The sequence below is a fragment of the Arvicola amphibius genome, chromosome 6 (assembly GCF_903992535.2).
Source record: "Arvicola amphibius chromosome 6, mArvAmp1.2, whole genome shotgun sequence".
Lineage (NCBI taxonomy): Eukaryota > Metazoa > Chordata > Mammalia > Rodentia > Cricetidae > Arvicola > Arvicola amphibius.
The window spans coordinates 116,441,117-116,453,386 of record NC_052052.2 but is presented as its reverse complement, the minus strand read 5'-3'; the positions used below and the strand labels follow the sequence as shown (position 1 = coordinate 116,453,386).

The 12,270-nt window shown below is 36.7% G+C and overlaps 1 protein-coding gene across 6 annotated transcripts in view; it reads right to left on the bottom strand.

The window, feature by feature from the left end:
• Positions 1–12,270, bottom strand: part of Lyst (lysosomal trafficking regulator) — a 154,138-nt gene that overhangs the window by 59,159 nt on the left and 82,709 nt on the right. For all 6 annotated transcript variants that reach the window (XM_038335429.1, XM_038335432.1, XM_038335428.1 and 3 more), the window contains 6 exons: positions 9,362–9,977; positions 8,278–8,455; positions 5,632–5,801; positions 4,550–4,780; positions 2,629–2,795; positions 1,755–1,907 (listed from right to left, as the gene is read on the bottom strand). In XM_038335429.1, coding sequence (XP_038191357.1) covers positions 1,755–1,907; positions 2,629–2,795; positions 4,550–4,780; positions 5,632–5,801; positions 8,278–8,455; positions 9,362–9,977 — 1,515 coding nt within the window. The remainder of the gene's footprint in view (positions 1–1,754; positions 1,908–2,628; positions 2,796–4,549; positions 4,781–5,631; positions 5,802–8,277; positions 8,456–9,361; positions 9,978–12,270) is intronic.

The window sequence follows — 12,270 nt, the reverse complement described above, 5'->3', positions numbered from 1 at the left end:
TACACAAAGTTTTTTAGTTGAAAAACTGTATATTATGATCTTGTTTATAATGGCAAAAGCTCAAAGTAAAAAAGCTAGGGAAGATCACAACACACAATACAGGAACTACCAAACATCCATTAAAGGACATTTGTGCTCTTTAATGTGAAAGGATGTCTATACTGATCAGAAATAGAAGTTATTTTATAAACAGTTGGTAGAGAATGATACCATTTAGGCAAAAATATCTTCCTATCTCTCCCCCCCTTCTCTCTCTCTGTGCACATGTGTGAAAAGACTGAATCTGGCCCCATTCACTGGGCTGACAGGAACTCGGGACTGCCCAACAGAATGATCCACATGTGAGACTGAAGGAAGACTGATCTGGAACATAACAATGTCTACCTCCTCTGTGAGTTTGAGAATGTAAAACCTACATGTGATACTGCTAGAGAAACAAGATTCCATGCCATGGAATATAGGAAGTGACCACTACAGCTGGAAATGGAAAAGGTCACAATTTTTACCTGGAACAGAAGACAGATAACATGGGGGAGTGGTTCAAGAAGAGAGACTTTGTCCAGACATTCAACAAGGAAGACTACATAGGGGCAGCAAGTTTAGTTACATGAATATTTTGTAAGTTTGATTTATCATAATTTAAACATATTATTACAAACATATTTAAAAGTATTTTCTATGGGTGGGCTTTCCATCACATGGGCTTTAAAATTTTGCATAGCATTGAACCCAAAGATGAAAATTAGTACAAGGGGAGAAAGGTTTGAACTTAAAAGCCTTTAAAACTGTGAGAGTAACTCCAAGAAATATACCAAGCACTTTGTTCATATGTATCCAAGTGTATGCATAAAACAGCTGCTGCAGATACTATGTTCTAAGCAGCAGCTAAACTACTATTACATTCTATCACATAATTATGTAAATCCATTGTATATAGATAATAGACACATATGTATATGTTTATGTGTATATGAACATAGATCCTAGGTTATCTTTCTAGTTTATGTTTCTATAAAAGAAGCAGCAGTTTTTGTAGAAAATGTACCAGCATTTATCATTTGATGATTCATACAAATTCACAGAAAGCTCTGACACCATGTGTATTCTATTCATCTGCAAGCTACTCCTATCTGCCTGGATTCTGCACTTTGCTTTCTTTTAGTCCATACTCCTCACAGAAGTCAAAGTTCTCTCTATACAATGAACATCTATCTGATTATATCATGCATCTCCTAAAAACCTGATAACTTCCATTAGGATAAAACCTGGACAAGTTCTGTACAGCATCTCTGGTGCAATGGTTTCTGCTGAAAGGAAAACTTTCTCAGATTTTATAATTAGAATTTTTTTTGTGTGGGGGGGTGGGTTTCGAGACATGGTTTCTCTGTAGCTTTGGAGCCTGTCCTCGAACTAGCTCTTGTAGACCAGGCTGGTCTCGAACTCACAGAGATCTACCTGCTTCTGCCTCCCGAGTGCTGGGATTAAAGGCATGTACCACCACTGCCCAGCTATAATTTGATTTTTTTAAACCAAGAAATACATTTTAATTCCTTGGAGATGAGACTCGGTATGTTAGATAGGGCTAGCCTCAAACTCCCAGAGACATATCTGCCTCTGTTTCCCTAGCGCTGGGATTAAAGGCATGTGCCTCCATGCCAAGCAAGAAAAATACTTTTAATGCAAATGACATCAGAATACAGGAGAGTATAACTGCCTTCAATGTGTAATTATTAAAATGCCATTTTAATACTCACCAGCAATGCTTCTCCGCTTCTGAGACACTGTATGGTGGTGAGCAGAAGGCAACTGGACTGTATCTATTGGATTTTCAGAGTCATGATTGGCTGTGCTCCTTATAAATTCCAAAGCAGCCTGGAGAACTCTAAGCTGCAGGGCCAAAGCCATATCTAAACCCAGAAGAGACTAGGATGTTTTCAAGCTATCATCATTTGAATATTTTAACTAAATTAATTTAATATATCATCTACTATATAAGGTATATAATATTCAATATCTAAACAAACCACAATATTCAATATCAAAATGAAAAGACTTAGACATAAGTTAAAAATAGTGTTAAAGAAAATTCCTCTACGGGCACTATAATTTTTTGTTATTTTATTTGAGACAAACAATGTCCCTTGTATTCCAGGCTGATTGTTAACTTGCTATGTAGCTAAAGATGAACTTGAACTCCTGATCCTCCTGTCTCCACACTTTGAATATGTATCATCATACTCTGCCTTACTATAGAAATTTGAATGAAAAAATAATAAACCATAAATGTATTTCATTTTAAATAACTTTCAAAATCAGTAATTTTGTATAAAGTAAAAGCTTAAATAATCTGCATGCTTTCAGGTTTCAGTCACTTTATTAGCTCCAGTTAAAGAAAATTAAAGAGCATTCCTCTTCAACATAAGCCTTTGCATTCTTCTCGGTTAAAAAAAATGTTACTAGTTTCTGCCTGTAATATATTGCTAGAAACTAATTATATCACGTCATCAATCACTCTATTTTCAACCATTCAAAGGCTGCTTTTTAATAACAATTAATACCAACACATAATTAGGTTTAAACTTTCAGTAAAAGAATTATGAGAAACATTTCTTAAAAATTGATTCTTACTTTGTGTCCTCTTGTTTTTGCTATTCTGAAGATATCCAAGAAGTACAATAAGGTCTTCAATAACTCTAAAATACTGTGAGCCTGAGGAACTGCAAGCGTGAATTGTAACTGCTATGAGAAGTTGCTGTATATCACAGGCGAGCAATTTGTATTCGTTCAAAGGAATGCTAAAATGAGCCAAAAACAAAACAAACAAACAAACAAAAACCCAAGACATTTATAAGTAAAATAGCCAACAATTTAAGACAAAGAGCTGGTTAAATTCTATGATATCAGTATGCATCCATTCAATACTTATTTATGCTTACCCTATAGTGAGCAATATACCCTGTACACTAGGAATGGAAAAAGTCCTGTCAAAAATACAGTCTTGCAGAGAACTAGATAAGTTAGGAGTGCATCAGATACAGCAGATAGAGATTAACACAAGATACTAAGGGAATACTCACACAGGTTCCTAGCCTACATGAAGGGTAAAGAATAAGGTGTCGTAACAAAACTAAGGGTTAGTCAGTTTGAACTAATTAATTAATTAATCTCTCTGCATTTCAGCTGTATAAATTAATTTTAGGGATTATAAGTTTAAAGTTATACTGAACTTGAATGAAGGATAATAAGCTTGAGCGTGTATTAATCACTTAAAAACACAAAATAAATATGAATCAGTTACTATGCCCACAAGTTTAACCTTGATGATCTACTCAGGTATATGACACATGCTCAAATACTTTTCTATATTTATTTTTTTTTTCAAATTAAGTAAGGGTTAGAAATATAAGTTTCTTAGGGTCAATTAATACAGTATCACACAGGGACTATCAGTATAACTTATTTGTAGGGAAAACTATTTTCAGAACAAACCTATAGGCATCTTCCAATCTTTACCAATTTTTTTGCACTGCAATCAATACTAAATGTGCTGAGGAAATACAATACTTTGTGTTTTTACTTTTCATATGCACAAGCACATGAACCCTATATATAAGTGCCCAGTGAAAGCTGAACTTAGTGAGTATAAGGAGTCTATCTTTGCCCCAGACAATCACTGGATACAGATATGTTTTATACTCTGTGAAAATATGGACAACATTTAGTGCTTTGGTGTACAATAAGATGGTGCATCTACAGATTCCTATTTTAAAATTATGCTAGTAAAATGGTAACTATATCAGACGTGGAGACATCAAAAATACAGAATCTAATTAAGAATTTACTTTTCAAAGCTCTTACTCAACTGGCAGGCAGCCCTTTGTAAGTGTCCTTTTGACTATTAGAAGTTAGCTTGTACTAGCAGTGCAAACATAGTATCATAAACTGACCACGGTATCAGTGATACAGCAGCAAGTGAGTTAAAAGAGATGAGACATGCTCTCTGCTGTTCCTGAGCTGCATGTGGATCAGCGAGTTATGCAGCTCTATCTGATCTATTCCTAGCTGGGGGGAGAGTGGGTTTAACTACAGAGACTATAGTGGAAGCTTGATAAACATACCTGAGAGTAAACTTACCATCTTCAAGTCTAAATGCTCAAAACCAAGTCATACAAGCAAACTATTCTTAAACAAACATTTCATCTTGGAGATGAAAACATGCCATCTCCACGTTAACTTAATTTTGTGGGAATGAAATTCTTTGAAAGTATTACAAAACAAATCAACTCTTTTTTTTCTTTTGGTTTTTTGAGACAGGGTTTCTCTGTGTAGCTTTGGTACATCTCCTGGAACTAGCTCTTGTAGACAAGACTGGCCTCGAACTCACAGAGCTCTGCCTGTCTTTGCCTCCCAAGTGCTGGAATTAAAGGCATGCACCACCATTACCTGGCTAAAACAAATAAACTCTTTAAGGTAACATTCTAATGATTTTACCAGATGTAATTTTAATTAGATGTAATTTAAATTATCAGATGCAATTTAATAAACTTACTTCTTTTCTAATCCATTCAGGGCTGCTACTGTATTACACAACACATAGAGTAGACCATTATCCAACAACATGTCTGCTACCTTAGAACAAGAGTTTAAAACTTGAAGAAGAAGTAAGAGAGCATTATGCAAGAGTATATTGTCATAGAGAGAGGTCTCTATTAGTCCCAGTACTGGAATGATAGACCATTTTTGGAAAAGTTCCATGTGTTTCACCTCCTCCAGATCAAATCTGTAATAAATAAGATACAGGGAAGAGCATGTTAGGAGCAGTCAGACACAAACTGGGAAAAAATGCTTTGACACCACAAAGCTGTTTTTAACCTGATTTTAAAGTTATCAAAAAAGAGTGTTATGAGACTAAAATAAGATAATGCAGAATTGCTCTAAAAGAAAACAAAACAAAACAAAAAATTCATGCAAATGAAAATATTACCAAAATTACCATGGCTGGGATATAGCTCAGCAGTAGAGCACTTGCCTGGCATGCATAAGGTCCTGGATTTGATCTCCAGCAATACACACATATGAATAAAATGACCACAGTAAATAATCTAAGTTCCCCAAAGTCTGAATTTGTCTATCACACTAAAGAGATATATATATTTTCTCTATCAAACAGAAAAAAAAATTGTGCCAAACTTTTAGTTTCAGCGGATATTTTTCTTTATCTTTGCTTGTATTGTTAATCCTCAAACATTACACCAAAGTCAAATCTGAACAATCATCACATCCAGAAATTCCAAGGAAGGACTCTGAGGGGACTGAGGAAGTCCTGAGTATGGGTCACAAATATAATATAATTGAGATTAAAGGGGCCACCTTTCTTTCAGGTTAGCTTTCTCATGATATGTCAAATTTTCCATCACTTTCACTTTCTACTGCAGTTGTTTGTTTCCAGTTTCTAATAATAAAATTACTAAGTGAATAAAATACTAAGAAAGAAGTAAAAAGATTGTCATATATAAAATAATAAATTAATTCCCTGGAAAATGATTTATAGAATTTTTTCTGATGATCCAAAAGAATCACCTAATTTTATATATAAGACAAAAGATCTCTTAGTTATGGCAGAGAACTCACTCTTCATCCAGGCCAATGTGTCGACCAAAGAACATTTCAGTGAAGCACTCCAACAATTCCTGAGTCCCCCGATGAAGATATAACTGGTTGGCTAGTAAGGAAAAGCCACGGTTCTTCAGGAACTTGTCCCTTTGTTCTTTAGATGCTCTGTTAATATATGCATGTAACAGCTAAAGAAAAAATTAAGACCATTTAGATGTTAACATTTAATATGTATAAATCAGACTGTATATTATTCTTGTATTTGTATTACCTGCTACTCATATACATAGCCACATATACAGAAAGTTAAAAACCATGTTACATAGAGATTAACAGGCCACTCTGGGATGTTAGTGGTGACACTTTCTTAGGGATTTAATACTTCTTTGATGATGTTCTGTAGCTGAGCAAAGGATCTAGCAGTCTTCCGGGAGCCATGGTTGAATGTAAGCAGAAAATTATGTCTAATTCAAAGGGAAAGAAACCAGTGCACTGTATTTTTCTTCATATCTGCACACACACACAACAGACACACACACACACACACACACACACAGAGAGAGAGAGAGAGAGAGAGAGAGAGAGAGAGAGAGAGAGAGAGAGAGAGAGAGAGAGAGATCTATTTCTAGACTTGAGAGATCCTGAGCAAAAGCCTGAATTTCCATCTTAAAACTTCTCTTTCCTCCTCCCCTTCCTTCCCTTCTTTCTTAACAGAAATCTCAGAACTATACACACATGCACACACACACACACACACACACACACACACACACACACAGACCTCTATTTCTAGACTTCTTGAGAGATCCTGAGCAAAAGCCTGAATTTCCATCTTAAAATTTTTCTTTTTCCTCCTCTCCTTCCTTTCCTTCTTTCTTAACAGAAATCTCAGAAACTACACACACACACACACACACACACACACATTTATAGAATTTTTAAACTTTATTTACTTATTTTGTATGGGGGAGGTGGAGGTGTGTGCCACGATACACATGTGGAAGTGAGACAATAACATGTGTGAGCTGGTTCACTCCTACTGTGTAGGTCCTGGGGCTCAAACTCATGGTATTAGGCTTGGCACTATCTTGCTATTTTGCTACTAAACTATCTTGCTATCTCTTATTTTTTTAACTCCTTAAATGCAACATGTGTAAAACTCAATTAATTACTTTTCCTTCTAAACTTACCTTTCTCACATTTACTAATCTGGATCAACCATAGAACCGTCCCTCTAGATTTCAAAGCAAAACACCCTGTTGACTTCTCTAGTACTGATCCCCACATATAAATATGAAGGTTTGTCTCTTTCAAAAGTCTCTCAAATCTGAGTCCTCTGACTTGTATAATTCCAGGCCGTGAGCTCCTGAGTTTTCTGCTGCACTGAAAGGTTACAATTCACTGTCACAGTCTTTTCCTCTCTGAAGGACTGTGCTGTCTGTAGCAAATCACTTGCTCTTCTCCCTCCTTTTCAGTTAGTCCCTCACAGTGGTGACAGGACTCTCCCCAAACACACTTCTATTTACCACCCTCCATAAAGACCTGACTAACCTCCAGCCAACTATTAAAATGCATTTTTGGCATGAATCCTTCTTTACTTTCTCATAATGCTGACTTGCTTTCCTCGTGCTCCCATTCTTTATCAACACTGCCACAGAATTCCTAACATCATACTTAGCAGGCCAATGACTTTCTCCTAGTACAAGTAAGTGCACTGATGTGAGGACTTATATTATTATCCTTTATATTTCACATAGCAGTTTTATATAGAACTGCAAGAAACTGAACAGCACCTACATTCAGACAAATCAAAGAAAATGAGAATCTTTAAAAGAGATTTCAATATTTGTTAGCTTTTTAAAGGAAGCCAATCATATAGAACATTAATTTATTCAACAGTATATATTCAGTTTGTAACGTATATGGACAAATGTTGATGCTCACAGTTTATATCACCTTTAGAGATTAAAAATGAGTATACAAATAAAAATGAGTATACATATAAATATATATATATGAATAAAGTATATGACCAGAGGGAAGTAATTCTCTTATGATAATCAGGGAAGGCCTCTTTAAAAAGGAGACAGGTGAGCTGAGACTTAACTGTTCAAAAGTTGATACTACACTGCAGGAAAGACTTCCACTAAACTACATAATCCCTATAATTTTTGTAAAATGGATTTACTGTTAAGATATATGAATTTATTGGTAAACTGACTGTTACAAATCAATGTATAAAAAAGACTTAAGATTGAACTGAATACTACATAAAATGCCAATATGAAATAACAAAATTATAGATTGTTACTTTTTATTAATTTTATTTTATTTTGCTTTTTTATGTATATGGGTTCTTGTCTGCATGAGTGTTTATAGACTGTTTGTGTTCCTGGTGTCCACAGAGGTAAGGAAAAGGTGTCAGATGCCCTTGAACTGGAGTTACAGATGGTTGTGAGCCACTGTGTGGGTGCTGAGAATTGAACCTGGGACCTCTGTAAGAGAAGCCCAGTGTTCTTAACCACTAAGCCAACTCTCTAGCCACGACAGTTCATTCTTCTTAAAAATAAAATAAGCTTTAAGTCTTTACATATACTAAACAATTTGTTATACATATATTTATTTTCCTGATGAAGGTATCATTTATGTAGTTTGTGCCCTTACTTTAATTACTCCTTGCTGGATAGCAGATGATGGGTGGTTAACGAGGACTAGAAGAGTATCCGCTTGAATAATCTTGTCCATCACATCTTCAAGCATAGCATCAGGCAGGATAAGAAGAACTCCACTTAGGAGTTCATATAGCCCACAGCAGATAGGTATCAAACAGTCTTCAGTGACACTGTGACAAAATCCAGAAAAGTCTTACTAAGCATCAGAAGGAAATCCACATGAAGAACACCCTAGGAACTACAATGAGAATAAACTTTAACATGCAAAACAAATGCTCAGAAAGTTTAAAAAGACTTCCTAATTTAAGCACGCTTAACCAACTTACCATTGTCTTTTAAAATAGATGTTTGGATGTTTTCCAGCAGATAGTAGACTAAAATGAAGTCGTCACTGCCATATATGTTAAACTATCTGAAATTAAAAATCCAACTCCTATGCTACATCAGGGTAAGTCAACAGCCCAGCATGGAGGCAGGAGGGGCTTATGAGTCTTACCCCTAACTGAGCATCTACTGACAGCTCATGTTCTAAGGGAGGGAAGGAGGGTGTGGCCCCTGGTAGGTTGACCACTCTCCAGCAGATGCCAACACACTCATGAGTACATAGGCAGCACAAACTGGAGTTAGTGGGTTAAAACAAAAACTACAAAGGAACATGAAAGGGTGAGGGTTAGAGAGTAAAGGGTGGATCTTGGAGGAGTTAGATATATACAATTTTCAAAGAATTAATAAAAATATATTAAAAAATAAAGGTTCTTCATTCTCCCAGCTGCATTTCAAATGTTTCATAGGTGAACATTTCACTGTCACAGAAAGTTTCATCACTCTGGACCCTGGACACAATCTAGGAACATCAATCTGATGATTTCTCTGAACTAAAGATTTTTCTATCTAATAAACCACAAAACAGATTTTTCTTAGTTACTTGGCTTTTGGGTGAGTTTAGAATTCAGTATTATCTAACAACAAATGAATGAGAAGGCATCTTTCGGCTTGGTATTAAGGTAATATAATCAGAAGTGGCATAATGAAGGAATTTCTAGTGCAGGGATTCTGAGGCAAGAAAACATGAGTACCTGTGAGCGTTTGCAGCTCGGTTGTAGTTTGCCTCATAAGCAGGAGAAAAGGCGAAGTTTGCCCAATCATCAGCATGCCTATCAACAAGACTCGGCCACCTACTAGCAGCTGCAGATCCATTCTGAGAGGGAAATGCAAGTCCAAGGCTTGCAATAGTGCTGTGGCTTCGCTGGAAAGAGGCCAGTCCCTTGAGATGATCAGGTCGACGTGGGCAGGACTCATCACCAGGACTGTCATCATCTGATCTGGGTTCAGTTCCCAAGTCTCTGTGGTCTACTCTGGCCATGGGAAATGCCAGTGTTCCTCTGGAGACCCCATTAGTGGAGGCCTGGGCTGCAAGAAGTGTTTCCATTTCACAAACAGTTCTTGCAGACTCACAGCTACTGATGAATGCTTCCTCTTTGTTTGTTTTCAGTGTGTAGAGACTCCCTAAAGGATTCTGTTTCTCTGGGTGGGCACCTGCAACATTCAGTAACTTGTCAATACTACAGCCCAAACGTCCAGCCAGGTTCTGTGCTTGTATTAGTGGTGAATATGTAGGAAATGCTGGTAGACTTCTAGATCGAACCATTTCGGCAGTCATCCGCTGTGAAGTGATATTGGAAGAACTGGTTCCTAGTAAGTGTAGACAGAAAAATAGTTCTTAAAAATCTATTAAACAGCACCACTTTTCTTCTGTAAGTCACAAACATGGAACAGACCTCCTGCCTTGCACTATTAAAAAAAGTTTATAAAGGGCAATTTTCATAGACAAAAAGTACTTGAAATTCACACATGCCAAAACTCTTTTCTTTTTCCTTTCTTTCCTTTTTTTTTAATTTAGTTTTTGAGGTAGACTTTCTCTGTGGCTTTGGAGCCTGTCCTGGAACTAGCTCTTGTAGATCAGGCTGGCCTCGAACTGACATAGATTCACCTGCCTCTGCCTCCCAAGTGCTGGGATTAAAGGCGTGCGCCACCACCACCTGGCAAAAAACTATTTTTCTTTTAACTACATTTTGTTAAGCTTTCAAAAACATGTCTTTTCCTATTTTCTTAATAAAATACAATATTGATGGCATGGTTTGAAGTCATTAGGATTAATGGGTTCAGCTGCAGTGAATCAGAGTGATTTAATTTAATTAGGCCATCAGTCACAGGATATAACATGATAAAGAAGAAAGAGTTCAGGATTTACAATAAGGATTGATTCAAATAAAAGTTATGTTAGTTCAGTGGCCATAGGTAAACCACTTTATTACTACAGTGGTAGTTTCTGCAAATGTACGATGAATGATCAGAATATCTACTCTGCAGGGTGTTTTTAAGGATGAAGAGAAGTCATGAGTGTGATGTACCTAATATAGTGCCTGAACTGTAACAGGTGCTTAATAAAATAGTACTTGTCATTACAAAAATGGCCCCCAGACTGTTCTCTTTCCTATTTCTGCAGTTACTTACTAATGAGAAGCAATCATCTCTCTTCATAGCACTCCAATTTAATAGTTCTAACACTATTTCAGAAGACAAAAAAAATCCTTTATGACAAGAGCACAGGATAAAAGCACAGATTTCCCAATGTTTGACCATGAACTAGCAACAGTGGAGCAGCAGCCCTAGTCCAATAGCTAAGAATTCACACTCTCAGGCTCTGGCTGACACCTATTCTTCCAGAACACAGGAGAGAGTGTCAAACACAGTGTCTGAGTGAGATAATCAGGTGCTTGTATGCATGTTCAAGTTTTATAAGTGTGGTAGAGTACATAGCTCCTGAAAGAACTGTTTTAGAGGCAAAGCTTTGTGCCAACAAAAGAGATACACAGCCTGGAACTCTTTCCTGGTAATTCTTGATTTTGGCTAGTAGGCTAAAGTTGCCAAAAGACTGTTCAAATAGTCCAGCAAAAAAGTAGGGTATGACTATATTTGAAAATGTTTCAAACCGACAGAATTTTTAAAAAGACAATTCCTACAAAATACTAATGAAACTAATTAAAACATGGCCTTAAAATATTATAATAAATGACCATAAAATGAACTAGAGAATAACTGAAATGCTTTGGAGAATAAGCACGATTGGAAATTACATCCATATACCTTGTCTTTCTTTTCTAAAATTCTACTTTGCCTCCAAGACTTAACAGTTGTTTGTGGTAGAGCTACAGAAGAAGACAAGGTTGTCCTGACAATAAGAGCCATAACCAGCATGAAGAAGACAGCTGCTGGGGAAGGGAAACATGTAGGGCCAACTCATAACCAAGAAATCTACACATACTGTGTTTTCTATAAAAATAGGGATAGTCTGTTAAAAGTAATGACGAAGATAGGAAATTACTATGAACTTAAAGACTTAAGTACTCATTCTATGGAGAGTGAAATGGGAATTAATTCTGAGCACACAATTAATGATGAGGCAAGCATTTAAAGCTTAGTGTTTGGCAGAGATGCTGGTTGGCTGAGAGCCATAGTTGAGTTTTTCAAGTCAACATCGAAGATAGCATCAAGGAAACTACTGCAGTTTCTGGCTAACGGGAACTAGGCTGCACAAATACAATAGAAGCACAGGGAACTGGGGCAATGTCACAGGAGACAGAGACAGGAGGCTGTTAGAGCAGTTCAAAAGGATGACTGCCTCCTCTTCTAGCTACCAGAAACTCCCAGAGGATGCTGTTTCTATGATGTGGGAGTCCCCTCTGTATACTATGAATATGATTGGTGAATAAAGAAACTGCTTTGGCCTGTTGATAGGGCAGGGTAGAGCAAGGTGGGAAAAACTAAATGGAATGCTGAGAGAAAGAAGGTGGAGTGAGAGAGAAGCCTGCTGGGGCCAGAAGGAACTTTACCCGGTAAGCCACAGCCAGGTGGCAATACACAGATTACAAGAAATGGGTTAAATTAAGATGTAAGAGTTAGCCAATAAGAAGCTAGTGCTAAT